The sequence below is a fragment of the Coffea eugenioides genome, chromosome 4, assembly GCF_003713205.1.
Source record: "Coffea eugenioides isolate CCC68of chromosome 4, Ceug_1.0, whole genome shotgun sequence".
NCBI classification, from domain to species: Eukaryota; Viridiplantae; Streptophyta; class Magnoliopsida; order Gentianales; family Rubiaceae; genus Coffea; species Coffea eugenioides.
Genome location: NC_040038.1, coordinates 27,723,636 through 27,738,456, shown reverse-complemented (window position 1 = coordinate 27,738,456; position 14,821 = coordinate 27,723,636). Strand labels below are relative to the sequence as shown.

At 36.3% G+C, this 14,821-nt stretch overlaps 2 protein-coding genes across 2 annotated transcripts; one reads left to right on the top strand and one right to left on the bottom strand.

The window, feature by feature from the left end:
- Positions 1-791: 791 nt before the first annotated feature.
- LOC113769523 (UPF0415 protein C7orf25 homolog) lies at positions 792-6,024 on the top strand. Its single transcript, XM_027313987.1, has 4 exons — positions 792-1,106; positions 1,412-2,264; positions 3,425-3,591; positions 5,451-6,024. The coding sequence occupies exons 1-4, from the start codon at positions 889-891 to the stop codon at positions 5,656-5,658; spliced, it is 1,446 nt and encodes a 481-aa protein (XP_027169788.1). The 5' UTR covers positions 792-888; the 3' UTR covers positions 5,659-6,024.
- Positions 6,025-6,818: 794 nt separating this feature from the next.
- Positions 6,819-7,574, bottom strand: LOC113767499 (NDR1/HIN1-like protein 6). Its single transcript, XM_027311616.1, has one exon. It carries the CDS (start codon positions 7,572-7,574, stop codon positions 6,819-6,821), a length of 756 nt encoding a protein of 251 aa, XP_027167417.1.
- Between the last annotated feature and the right edge of the window lie 7,247 nt (positions 7,575-14,821).

The following is a 14,821-nucleotide window of genomic DNA, read 5'->3' as shown; positions in this document are numbered from 1 at the left end:
CCATGAACGAAGTTCAAACATTTCATAAAACACATGGTAGGCAAACTAACTAACCCTACTACCACTTGTTTGGTTCAAGAAGATTAATCACAAATCTTATCCAAATAACTTGTAGTTTGCCATTAAAACTTAAAGTACATGATATAACACCATAAAACCAAGATTTAAAGATTATTTATCTTTCTTGTAAGAAGCTTGAGTCACCCAAATAACCACCAAACCAAAAGTTTCAAGCTTGAAAACACACTCTAGGGTTGAAGGCAAATCACACACCAATTCAAGCTCTTGGTCTTATGATTTTTGTTCAAGTTAGGGTTAGAAAGCAAGAGAAATGGAGTTTTCTTTCTTCCTTGAGAAGCTTCGAGATGTCCGAATTTTTTGGAGGAAAAAATGAAGAAAAGTTGGTTTAATATTCCTCTAATCCTTTGGTCAAACAAGATACATGGCTAGGGTTTGGCCACTTGGCCCAATTTTTGTCTATTTCTTCCTTAATATTTGACTAATGATGTTCAACCCTTCCAAATATTGCAATACCTATTTGACACATCTAAACTCTCATATAAAGTCCCAACCACAAATAAAAGACATTTGTTAAAAATGTAAGTGGTGAAATAATTAAAACCAACTCAAGAAAAATGTTTCCATTCAAGTAAAAGAAAATGAAATACAATGCAAGGGAATTGTTATAATACATGTAGAATGCAATGCAAAAACATATTATAAGTTGTTTAAATCTTACGGCAAGGCATGTAATTTAGGAGAATTGGGTTTTAAAATGAGGTTCTCACAACAGTACTTCTCAATTCTCATCTTCTGCATTTTTCCCCTCCCTATGTTCTAACTTCCAAGTGCCAAGTCCCCAACTGGGCACTAAAGGAAGAGAAGAAGATGGAGTCGTCTGAGACGTTGATAGGAGCAGCGCAAGACGCGAAGAAGAGATGTGAAGCGCTAAAAGATCGTATTGAAGGCTTAAGAACCCAATCATCATCATCACCAACGTCAAATTGGAAAACCACCCTTCTCAGATTAGTCCACTCCGAGCTCTCCTTCCTCAATCGCTTTTTAATCTCTGCTTCACTCAATAACAATCGCCAGTCATCTCTTAGGTATCTTCTTCTTCTTCATCATATCTTTTATTACTGTTCGGAAAAACCCACTTTTTCATTTCTGTCTGTGTTAGTTTAGCTGTTACAGTTAATAAAAAATTGGTATTAAGATTGAAGAGAAATTACTGATAACCCATGTTTTATTGGTATATTTTTGGCTTACAAGTGGTATATAATTCTTGTATTGCTTGATGGAAGATTCTTTTTTGAATGATATAGAAGTTTTTTGCCCTTTACATGGAAAATTGTGAGAATAGAATGGTGAAGCAAAGTAGTCTTAGAGGAATTTTGTGGTTGTATAACAGTGTTAATGTTGGTCATCTGGAATCAGTTGTTCATATTCTTGAGCTGCCATCTATAAGTGGAATATCGCGTGTTTGCATGTCGATTCCTTTGGTGTCTTCACAAGAAAAGCTTAGGCCTAATGCTGCATCCTGTTTGAAAAGCATCTATGTTGATATTATGTGTTGTCTTGAGGGAAGCCCAGTCTGGTTTATTGTGTCAGATAGGAATCCCAAGTACATTTCTTGGGAATGGTCCTCTGGAAATAAGGGTTTGAGGAACCGTGTTGAGGAGGTCCTTGAGGCAGCTCGATCTTCTGAAACATTAAGGCCATCTTCTGTCATTTTTTTCTTCTCAAAGGGGCTTGAGGATGTTGTTTATGAGAAGCTTCAACATGAATTTGGAGCGGCTGATTTAAGGCTGACGTTTCCATGTTTTGATTGTTCGTTCTGCGAAGAATCTGAGGATGACTGGATTAATGTACTCTTGAGATCATATGAAGAGGCTTGTGTCCTCAAATTAGAAATCAAAGACCAGTCAAAATATCAAAATTTGACTTCAACCACAGGATGTATTATCAGACAAACACTGAGAGATCTTCCACTTCCAGAGGAGAATATCCAGGGGACCCCGACCTTGGGTGAATCTTTATGTTCTCTAATTTCTGGATTGAAGTGCTGCTTGCTAGATGTGGAACTGAATCTACTGAAGACCATGTGTAATGGTCATAGTCTCCAATTGGTTAATTTTGACACAACTGCACTAATTGCTATTGTATCTGGAATCAGTAATGGTGGTATGAACAAGCTTTTGGCTACTTCAGAGAGTAAGCTGAGAAGCCAATTCAAGTCTAACTATGAATTTGTGATTGCCCAGGTAAAACATTTGATTGTCTATCATCCTTATGTGACCAACCATCTGTTTCGTCAGTGCAGTGAAACATTTTAGCGAGACTGTTAGGCGTTTCTTATCTGTTTAATTTTGCTGCCAAACTTGTTCATTTGGTTCATGTTTTTGTATATGTGGTAGTATTTGAGTATTTTATGGCCAAGCAGTAGATTGCTTGATTGCATGTTTTGTCTAAAATTTGTGCAGTGGAGCATGAGGAAGTATTCTATTAGGAATTGCATCTTCAAGTTTGATTGATACAGAAAAATATTAAACCATCAATTGTGGAAAAAACTGGCATGTTTGCACAATCTGCTGTAAGATTTAGTCTTGGTCTCCACCACATTTTCTGTTTCCTCCATAGCCAAACACTTTTTTTTTTTTTAATTTCATCACTTGTCTATTTCTCATGCTGTTTTCCCCCTTACTCCCTACTGCAACCCATGTTGTAAGCCTAAGAGATTGATGTATTGGGCATTGATGAAACTATGCAGCTTTTTGAGTGACTTGAATTGGTTCTTCAAGAATTCTACAGTCCAAACTTTTTGTGGGATACTGCCCGACAGGGAAATTGTTCCTTACGGTTGCAGATGTGTAACTAGAAGTCATGTAATTATTATTTAAATTACTCCATAGAATCTCTGAAGTATTGCTAGTACAAACTTCATCATGCTTAAAAACAAATTTGTACTTTTGTAAACTTAAGCATAAGTTTCCATATTTCGATAGCTGGAAATTATATATACACGCAGAATTTTTTCTTATTGACGTACTTTTATACGTGCATTTGTACATTTTTTCTTATTGACGTACTTTTATACGTGCATTTGTACATTTTTTCTTATTGACGTACTTTTATACGTGCATTTGTACATTTAGTCTTTGGCACATACTTATTTTTGTACGAAGAACTGAGTTTTTAAGTAACAATTTAATCAATCAATTTGTTCTGCTTACAATTAAGAGGAATAGACACACTTTGTTTCTTTCACCTTCCCCTGCTTGGTCTTTAACTTGAACCACTCTTCATTATCATTTACTACATGCCTACCAAATGTAGAATTCTACAACTTGGCAATTTAAAATAATCTTGTATTCTTCTTTGGTAATCAATGTTGCCGACAATATCTGATGAATTTAAACCTCAGGTTAACTCTGAAATCCAGAATCCAATCCACAAAGAACTATCTGCTAGCACATCAGGAAAGGGAGGAATAATATGTGAAAGTGTTCATTCAGAATTTCAGGAGTTAGTTTCCATGTGTGGTGGACCAAATGAGAAGATAAGAGCCAATTATATTCTGAAACACTTGAGGTGAGCTATATGTCTATTTTCAGATTTTCTGCAGGTAGCATCTTTGATTTTTTGGTGTAATTATCTGTGCTCGTCTTCATCGTTCATCTTTACCAATTTAGATTATTGAGTGGATAGACGGTATGGCATGATTATGCTTGTGCAGCCTGAGAATTGAAGGAACAGACAGAGAAAACATTTGCAAGTATATTGACTGCATCAAATTATTTTATTTTAGTCACTGTTTCTAACTCTTCTTTCTCTTGTCCCGTTTTGGTAGTTCTCTATGGTTACAGACACTTCAAGAAATGTAGATGTGAGTCCATTTAGATGATGAGAGTGTTTACTTGCATCCTTTCTGTCTCTCACTTGCACCATATATATATATATATATATATATATATATATATATATATATATATATATATATATGAGAGAGAGAGAGTGAGAGACGGAGATGATAACCCAGGTTTTTAGCTTATGTAGGGGTGTCACAAAATCCTTTATGCTGATGATGCATTGGTTGATTGGGGAGTAAAGTTTTACATGCTTAGATTCCTGAAACTGAATGTTGAAGAGGAATTAGCGAATGAATTACTTTAACAGCTTTTGACCATCCTTTTACTAATAACAAGGAGAAACTTTATGAGGTTATTGATGATTCTTTAAGAAAGCTTTTCCATCCTCACAAAGAATCTTCAGAATAATAAATTTTTCATGCTTCTAATCTAAACTTACCTTTTCAATATATATTGTTACGTCACAAAACTGCATGCATGTTAAAGATCCTCGAAAACATTTACTTATTTATCTTTTGTTATTTAAGTTATGCCCTATCTATGTGCAAGAAAATACGAAATGATATCAAGTAAACCTTTTAGGTTCTTGGTGATAGGCTTTAACTCCTAAGCATTTGTAAAGAGGCATACCCCTAGTGTACTACATTGGACCCCAGGCCTGTTCTATGTCCATTTCTGTCCTGCTTTCTTGAACAACCTGTGATCTAGGTAAATGTGGTTCTAGATTTCAAATATTTCCTTGATACCTTGCTTGGTAATTGAAAGGACATGATCCTGCTTGAAAGTTCATTGATTCTTTTGATAGTTGTCACCTTGTTTTTGTTCATTGTGCTGAATTTTTTCAAAAAGAGGATGATTATATGTGAAATTACATTTTAATTGTTGAAGGAGTGCTTGTCTATTAGTAGCATTCTGTTATTGGCAATTTTGGATTCTGATGATGACTGTTGTATTACCTGAATGCCCATGGGTATATATGTTCTGACATGTCTATGACACTGTACACTAGCAACCGAATATGTCTTGGGCTTTTATTCGATATGTACTGATCCAATTCATTATATCTCATTTCTAAGTGCTCTCTCTTGAAAAACCTAAAATACTTGCAGATAATATTTCAAGTTCTCAAGGAAAAACAAGTTCTACCATATGGTTCTACATATACGTTTACCTACCTTGTTTGGTAGCATAGCAGCTTGTTACAGCCCAACTCTAAATCTTCCGCCAAGTCTTGTTACAAATGATAGTATCCAGACTGGTGGCCTAGCAGCTTGTTGGAGTCTTACTCTCAAACCCCATCCAAGTCTTTGAAACAAATGGAATTATTCAGACTGGTTGCATACAGCTCTTCGGAGTCTAAATTTGTAGCTCCCACCAATTCTTTGAAATGATAAGTTTACCCACCAGGGGTCTCCCAAATCGTCTTAACAAGTATTATTTGCACTGCATTTGTTTGCTGTCGCGAAGTTGTTTATGACATTGAGAATATCAGAGTATGAACCCAACCTGCAATGATATGGATGATGTCATGAAAAAGTACTGTGATTTACGGTGAACTAATCATTTTATTAACACATGCAGGATGGTGCCTGATTGTCCATCGAGTCGCTTGGCAAGCCTTCCAACTACCAGAAAGCTGGCATTAAAAAATAAAGTGGTTTTTGGCACCGGTGACTATTGGCATGCCCCAACTTTAAGTGCAAACATGGCTTTTGTTAGAGCTGTTTCCCAGACAGGAATGTCCTTATTTACCATACAACATAGACCAAGGGCGCTGATCGGTGACTAGTGTTGGTGTACGCTCCTGCAAAACCTCTCCTCTACGGGCTCATTGACTGAAGGAATGTAGCAATGCTGCCTCATTTGTACAGTGAAGTTCAATGTGGAAGAACCTAGACTTAGTCCTGACTAGTGGCCAAATATTTTAGTATTGAATGGTCTTTATGAGACTGCATTGAAGCATAAATTTTGTGACTTTTTTTTTTCTTGGCTAATAGTCGTTGGGTTTGGAGAAAAAATTGCTGAGAAAGCCAAGGCCGTAGCTCCGGCCTCGATGTTTCTTCTTCCATTAAGTGGAATGACGCTGATAACTGTTCCATTTTATGTGGAACTTCCACTTCATGATATAATGCAGAATGTTGATCCATATTCTCCTCAGACAGTAAAAACCATGTTAAACAAATTGCTCTACCTGCTCTAACTAATTCCACCCTCCCCAACTCCCATTACATCAACTTTTTTCATTTCGATCGACGTACTTACCAAATGTTGGGCGAGGTATGTTTCTCCATTTTAAAAAAAAAAAATTCTGTTTGTTTCGTGGTAATTTTGTCTGTCCAGAGTGCACAGGATACTGGACAGCTTTGGGAAAAATTCACTTTTCGTTCTTAAACTTTGAGTTGGAGACATATTTCGTCTCCAAACTTTTAGACGCATAACATTTAGTACATGAATTAATTATTTTTTACCACATTTAGTCAAAAAAGGATAAATTGTTTAATTTGGATAGAGAAAATCACGTGTTTGGCACGTGGCCGTTAAGTAAAAACAATTTCTCAGTCAAAATTAACGGACACGTCAGCCTTCTCCATCTAAACTGAATATTTTACCGTTTTTGGACGAAATGTGGCCTAAAATAATTAATTCATGTACTAAATGTGGTACGCCTAAAAGTTTGAAAACGAAATGTGTCCCTATTTCAAAGTTTAAGGGCGAAAAGTAGATTTTCCTTTGTAGCAGACATTGTTGGATTTGATTGGTTACATAACAATTGACACAGCACAGTGTTAAACAAAAATTGAATTTTTTTAAATTTTTTTAGCATGAGAGGGGTGGGATTTAACTATCTCAGTGGAGAAACTCTCCAAAATAGTGGGACACAATTAAAAAGAAACTACAAATGGAGGGAAGAAATTAAATGGCTAATCAAAGAATGCCAATATAAGAATCTTAGAGCTTCAGCCTGAACTTGCATGTTCTGGCCTTGATGCTGATTAAGCTATTAGTAGACAGGCTATCAACAATCAACATGCAGCTGCCGAGTACCCGCACCTTTCTCATCTTTAGCTTACCAAGTTTAATACTTACTGGTACATCAATTTTAAGATCCAATGGAATTCTTCCTGTTTGTGCTTCCTCCTGCAGTGCTGCCAACAAAGTACTTCCATATTGAGCTTGACCGGTTAATGCCACATTGAGCACTGTCTTGTTCTGGTGACCTTGGTAGAATTTAGGTAGTGTCCCTTGGCATAGGTCAGTGCTTTTGTACCACACACTCAAATGGCTTCCTTTCTCATAGTATATCCCAATCTTTTTGTTGGGATTATCCGCAGTGATCCTTAAATTGAACTTGGCATAAAGGCTCAAGTCAAAATTCAGTCTCAAATCAGATATACGGAGGTTGTCAACAGAGTACTGGGGAATTTTTGGTTGAAATACCACATAAAGAATAGCAGCAGTGGCTCCAAGAATGATCAGCAAGATAAGGATGAGGCTGATTGTCCAACACAGGAATTTGCAACAGCAGCTCTTGTTCTTTGGTGGTTTTGAGTGCATGAGTGGAATGTTCTCCTGGATTTGGGGCTGATGAAGCATAGCAGGGTCACCTTTCTCTGACCTGACCGATCCTTCAGGCACTAATGTTGTTGCAGATGATGGTGCTTCTATATCCAGTACTGGATGAATTTTAGTCTGATGATCTGCCATCAGATGGGATCTTTCATGTATATTGATCCTGCCTCAATGTGCTGGTACTTTTCTCTCTGATTATGTATGTCTGGATGAAGGCGTGATCCTGTGATGGTTTTTTTAAGCTAGACAAAGTAAGTTTGCACACCAACTGAACTTAACAACCTGTACAAAAGTCTAGCTAAAGCTAGTTGATGAAGCTAATATATAGCAAGACAAGATGAATTTTTTTGGGCCCTCTATAAAGGTCAACACAAGTATAGTTCTCTAGGGAATCTCATGCTTTGCTGTTTAAAGCAGAGAAGATCTTGGCTTGGTAGGAAAGTTTTGACTTCTCAACTTTCTCACCTAATAACAAGAAATTGATAAGTTAATGGAAATGGTAGGTCAGCTACAAAGAGTACCTTCAGCACTAGTCACTACATAGGATTAGACAATTGTCCTTGAAAGAAGCTAGTTGGTGAAGTTCAACAAATTATTGCATGGCATCCACAAATTCCTGAAGGAGAGAAAGTAATGTTATATACATTGTTTATCATGTCATGTAGATACTTAAGTTTGATTTGTGATAATTAATTATCCATGTGTTGTTGATACACCACAATATAGTTTACCAACTTCATAAAACTATGCTCCTTACTATGACCTCTTCTACTGTAGCACTAGACCTGGCTAGTTGGCTCATAGTCGTTAGTGCCTCTTTTCTCCTCCTTTGTACATCCCCTGTGGGTTGCTGTGTATAACAGTTTCTTAAAATGAGATTTTGAAATCTTTATTGTAATTATACTCGAATCTTTCTTCTAAAGCACAAATGCACCTTTATGAAAACTTTTAGTCCTCTATGCACTACTATTTCTATGTCATCACTCATTTAATCTCCTATTTTTTTTTTTTGGTAATAATCCTCATTAGAACGTGAATAAATGATGGGATGCCAAAGGAGTAAAAAGTGAATGATGGAATAAAAGAACAAGAAAGAATAAAGCTAATTTATGAAAGCAAATGATATTTGCACTTCAAAATAATCCTCTAACATTTCACCTTCACGAAATAAAACACTAGTGTCAGGAGCTATTCTTATACAAATATCACTTGACTTTATAAAATGTCATAATTGTTTTTTGTCGAAGGGCAAAAAATCTTTGCAATAAATGAATGAAGTGGCCGATTAGGACTATCAATGTGCTTGATCAGTTCGACTCTAAAAAAGTTCACCGAACCTAAATTTTAATTAGGTCAAGCAGAAATTTGCCTACATGTATTATGCCCGAACTAAATATGAGTGAAGTATGAACCATACCCACTCAGATCCGATTAAAACCCAACTCATATATGAGTATGCTTATATATGTAAAATATATATAATAATATTTGTAATTCATAATTATATATGTTACAACATAAAATGTTAATAATTTATATATAAATTTGTCATAATTATAAAATATATATTATATATAATTATGTATTTAATTATGAGATTGGATCAAGATCGATTTAAGTCTAAAACTCATATAATAGTGTAAGTTGAGTTTGAATATTTTAATATGAACTCAAAACCCGAAAGACCAAAATCCAAAAATCCATATAATTTATGAGTGGAGTTTGAGTTTGCTTAATCCCAACTTTAAGTGCCCAATTGACACCCTATGGCCAGTACAATAGAAATGAAACAACCAGGTCAGCGAGACGATGAAAGATGAACAGATGAAGGAAAAGGGAAAAAAAATAGGGTGACAAATAACAACCCTTCTCCGTCTACTCAGACAAGGAGTCTTCAGCCTTCTTTTTCTTAATGTTCTCTTTCGTCTTGAATCCTACATTCAGGAAAATCATAGTCATATCCGACCGTACATGGCAGGATGTGATGCACATTCAAAAGTTTTTTTTTTCTTTTTTTGATGAAATCAAAAACTAAATCTATTCAAACCAGAAATAATGTTACACGGCTTCCTAACATTAATGGCTAGATTAGGGGCTAAAGATACCACCCTCCTACTAACTTTAACCACTCCAAAAATATCAACTAAAATGGATCTAATATAAGACATAGCTTGTGGCCTATTCGTGGCAATCCGATTGTTGGCAAATAGATGGTTGGCCTAACTCTGTAACCAAAGGACAAACAATCATTTTTAACTAGAATACAAGAGGACCCAAAGGACCGTGTCCGTTTTAGACCATCTAAACAAACCAACGCTCTGCTTGAAGGCCAGAAGCCGCATGACCCTTTTCTGCAGTGGGACGAATAATGCCTTCTCTAGGAGTTGGATAATCCAAGCAACAGCTGCTCTATCAGTTCCCCCGTTAAAGGAACCACCTATTAGAATTCTAGGGAAACAATTCTCTTCAATACTACGTCCAATCTGACTATAAAGTCTGAGTGCCTTGTTTAATAACCTTTGGAATATTCAGCACTTGATCTTCCTGGCTTCAGTACATTCATCAAGTAGAGATTGGCATCTCTGTGAGGACCCAAATTTTTATCTATTTATTATTTATTTTTATTTTATTTTACTAGCTTATTTATTTAATTATTTATTTATTTGCTCCAATTAATTTATTTCATTCATTTTAATTGCATCCGCATGGTACATTGCCTCATTTTATATTTTTAACACGTTTTCTCTTAAAGTTAATTTTTCGATCGCTTGATTAGTGAAAATTAGTGAATACACGTTTTTCGAGATGATATTTGGTCCGAGAGTGTAGTGGTCTTGGAGAATTAAGGGTGATCAATTGTAGACTAAGAAAAGTTAATTGACAGATTAGAGATGAGTGAATTGAATTAAACTCAACTAAGAGCACTAACGGGCCACAATTCTTTTTTTTTCCACAAACGTTAATAGATATATATATATATTTGAACCACTTTATAATACAAGATTTAATTACAAAAAGGGGCTACTACCCTCATTTCCTTTTGTACTAAGTCCATCAGATATATATATATATATATATATATTTGAACCAAAGGTAGCTTTATGTCACTTCTTCCTTTTCAACAAATCACATCACACAAAAAACTCACAAACCCTCTCTTCTTCCCTCCTCTTGGCCGGCCACTCCCTTCTCCCATTTAGCCAAAATTTCAGCTTCATCTTCTTCATTTTGCTCCCAAAAAACTTACTCCAACCCAACCCATTCTCTTGGATCATCCTCAAGCTTAGTAGGAGACTTGGAGGAGAGATTCTTGGTGGTTTAGAGCTTGATTCCTTGTGGTTTTGCTTACTACTCTTGGAGGAAAGGTAACCCTCAAAACTCTCATTAGATGCCTTGAGCAAGATGCTTAGGTAGTGACCTTGAGGATTTCTTGTTTGTTTGGTTGTTGTTTTAGTGATTTATAATTTGGTTTTGGTATGAAGATTTGGAAAGAAAATTTGAAGAGAAAGTGGTGCAAGAACTGTCCGATTTTTGCTGGTTCATTACCTTATTTTAATTTCGAATTTTGAGGTTATATTGATGCCAAAATGCTTGTTACATGTTGGGTTAGGTGTGTGTAAATATTTCCCAAAAAGCATTTCATTTGGATGAGTTAAAGTTAGGTTAAAGGGAGGAAATCAAACCTGGAAATTTCTGATCAGTATGGCCGACTAGTGTGCATTCAACAGCATATATTTTTTTGTACAGGAGTCAAAATCAAGTGCCATTTACGGCATATGAAACTACACTCTGAGGGCTTTCTAACAGTATAAAATGCACCTACTAGTTTGTTTTCTATGAGCTGCAGTGACCCGGCAAAGTTGGCTATTTTTCCTCACTGTTTTAACCGAGAAACAAGCACAGCTGCAGTTTGTAGCTCGTTTTCACTTATCTTACAAAATGAATTTGAAGACAGTTTCTTCTAGTGATTTTTAGAATTTTGAATCTAGTTTTCAACTCCATAAACCACGCTAATTTTGGACTTGTGTAGCCTTAGTTATGACCTAATTTACAAACTGTGTCGGGTGTTCTAAAGCTGGAATTTAGTGAACCAGGTTTCAAAAACCAGCTTTCATAAAACTGTTGTATCTTGGTGTAAAAAATTCCAAATTGAGTTTCGTTTCTTGTGTTTGAAACTAGACTTGGAGTTCTTTCAGTGTATAAATTTCAAGGGCTAGTTCGATTCCTATGAATTTTGCCAAATTTTCAAAGTTCACTGAAATTCAAGATTGTTTTGCTCTGTTCTTACTAAAACAGTGATTTGGAGCTAAGATTTGACTAATTTCAGATTTGAATCTGAGAAAAGTGCCTTCTTGATAGTTTTAGTTTATTGAGTTTATTTTCCAATGGTATAAGATTTAAAATTTTGGACTTATAGAACTCAAGTTATGATTTTTCAAAGAAGATTGCCAAAACTGATTTTTTCCTTGTAAAGTGACAAAACTCCAAAGACACTTGGAAACATTTTCTAGGTTTCAAGCCTAACTTTCTTGGTTATTTGCGCCTCATTTCATACTTGAAAAATAGATTTCAACTTCTAGTCTTATGCCCTTGGTTTCCATGAAAATGAACCATAAATTGGAGCGTTTAGTTAGAGTAATTCTTGAGGAACTTCACTAGTTTTCTATTCGAAATTTGAAACTTCTAACTTTAACATTTATTATGAAAATAAGGAGCGTTTTGATGGATTTTCACTCCATAAGTTTAGAAAACATGAACGCTCCTTTATATTCTAAAACTTGGGCATAGGATTCAAGATATGAAAACCATTTTTCCTTTCCCTGATTCTCGTGTCAAAATCTAGTATGGTACTCCCTTTTTGGAATCAAGATTTCTTGCCACGACTTGACTTGAAAACGACTTTTGAATTTTCCTTAAGTGTTATTTCAATGATTAAGAGAGAAAGTCTCTTTTAACTCGACTTGAGCTTGTGGCTTTGAGTGTGGGTAGCAAGAGGATTTGTTTTTCTCTTATTAGCCCTGATCGAATATCTAGGTAATCGTGATTGTACATGTCTCAGGTGGTCACGTGGACGCCAAGGAGCTTGTCTGACCTCTTGCTTTTGCTCTTGATTTTTAGTAAGTGTCAAGTGCATGTTTCATGTGCTATGATTGAAATGATATTTGTACAAGTGCAATGTGAAATTGTTATAATTTGTGAACTTGCCGTGGTGAGAGTGTACTTTATCGCCCTTGTCCTCTCCTTCTTGAATACTCGCTACTTGTTATATGAATTTGCGTGACTTGCACTTGTACTCGAACATGCTTGTAACTCGTGAATACTGAGCGGCAGCATGTACCATACCCTATTCGGGTGGGAGGTGCCTCTCATATCGACTTAGTACTATGACTGATTTTAAGTCGATTGGAGCTTTGTTTCATTGACCGCTCGTGCTTATGGGGACGCCCAAAACCCAATTGCTAGCCATTCAACTCAAGCCGGCAAGGGCTTGGTTGAGAAGTTTGGTGAACCTTGGGCTCGTGTACTTGACTTGCTTGGATATACTCGAGTAATATCACATCTTGTTTGACTTGCGGGCCCGGTAGGGGGTGTAACGGTGGACGAAAATTTGGTGAAAAGTGGAATTCTATAGACTTGTTACTTGCTCGGTTGATGGAGTGTCAACATTTGGAAATTGTGGATCAAGATTATCGGTGAAGCAGTGTGGATGTAACTCCTGAGAGCTCCCGTATCCTTTAGTGATTGTGCTTTTGTTTTCTTTTGTGAGTTTGCATATATTATGGCTGCCTTTTGATTTACATGTTATTAATGCTAGTTGCATTTGTTGTTTGCCTGCTTGGCCTCACTGAGCGTTAACTCATCCCTTTAAGTTTGTTTTCCTTAACAGATTTTGGAAGTGGAAGTTGGGAAGTTCTAGACTAGCGGTTTTGGTTGAAACTAGTGAATCTTTTGTATGATATTGGAGACATTGAAAGAGTAAACTTTATTATATTTGGGTTTTGGATTGTAATTGTAAATAGTAGCCCTAGAAGAATTTGGATTGTATATTTGAAGTATTCCTTTAATCCTAAGTCTATGGTTGACTTGTGGATTTCTTTTAAGCTAGAATGAGTACGTGAGTCCTGATGAGAGTTGGGCAGGCGTCTCGCTAATACCCTAGGATTCGCCCTAGGGAGAGATGGGGGCGACACAATCTCCGCATCTCATAAGCATATCCTAGAGTACAAAATCGAGATGAGAGTATTTACCTTCCCAAACTAAAATGTTCCTAGCTATCCATAGGTGCCAAAGAACATAAAACAGAGCTTAATCAAAACTTCTCCTCTGTTGATTGAAGCCATTGCTGAATCCATTCCTGAATGGACGACAAAGTTCCAAAATCAAAATTAGAACCGAGAGTAAAATCCTTCCACACTCGTTCAGAAAAATCACATCCAAAATTAAGTGTGAGATTGATTCCGCTTTATCACTGCATCTAAAGCACAAAGGACTAAGCAGCATCCTCACATAAAGAGGGCCAGCCTGGTCGTGCATGCGTTATGACAAAGTCTCTACAAGAAAACTTGAAGCCTAGTGGCAAGTCAAACTGACCAAACAATTTTCCATGTGTCTTCTCCAAAACCGTTGATTTTTAGTCAATGATGATGGTTGTGGAAACTACTTACACTTCAGTGAATACCAGATTTTACTGTAGAACAGCCACTTGAGTCCAGCTCCCAAAACAAAGAGGTTGAGTCTTCAGGTTTGGATACTACAATTCAGAAAGATAGAATTCTTTGGATAGCATGCTCTAGAAAAAGCACACTAAGCAAGTAAATTCTCCAAAGCTGCAATGTGTGACAGCCCCACCTCCCCATAAGGTGAACCAAAGGGTTCGGCGGACTGCCTGCCCAGCTCTCGCCAGGATTCACTCACTCACTACAGTCCTCAATTAAATTACAATGCACATCTCAAATATTACATCAAATTCTCCATGAATTTACATATCACAATGAAGCAAATATTAATTCCCAAGCGTAGAATGTACCCATACATTCGTTCAATTCCAAACATTTAAACAATCCTAACTATTACACAAGATGAATCTAAAACAAACTGTACATGAGATAATCCATCTAGTCACACTAATAAGTTAATACAAGTGCTTCCTTTGCCTCGAGCCCTGTAGGGAGAAAAATAAATATTTTTGGGTGAGTTAGAAGCTCAGCGAGTGTCCAGTAAAATCAGTAATCAAGTACATTTCACAATAATGCATTTAGATAATGGCATGACTCAGTGATCAAATGTAAGTTTATTGCTCTTGTGAGCCAGTGAAATCCTCATACTTAGAACTCCAACGCTCAAACAGATCAATGAACAGTCAAATAGTAATAGGGAGCCAT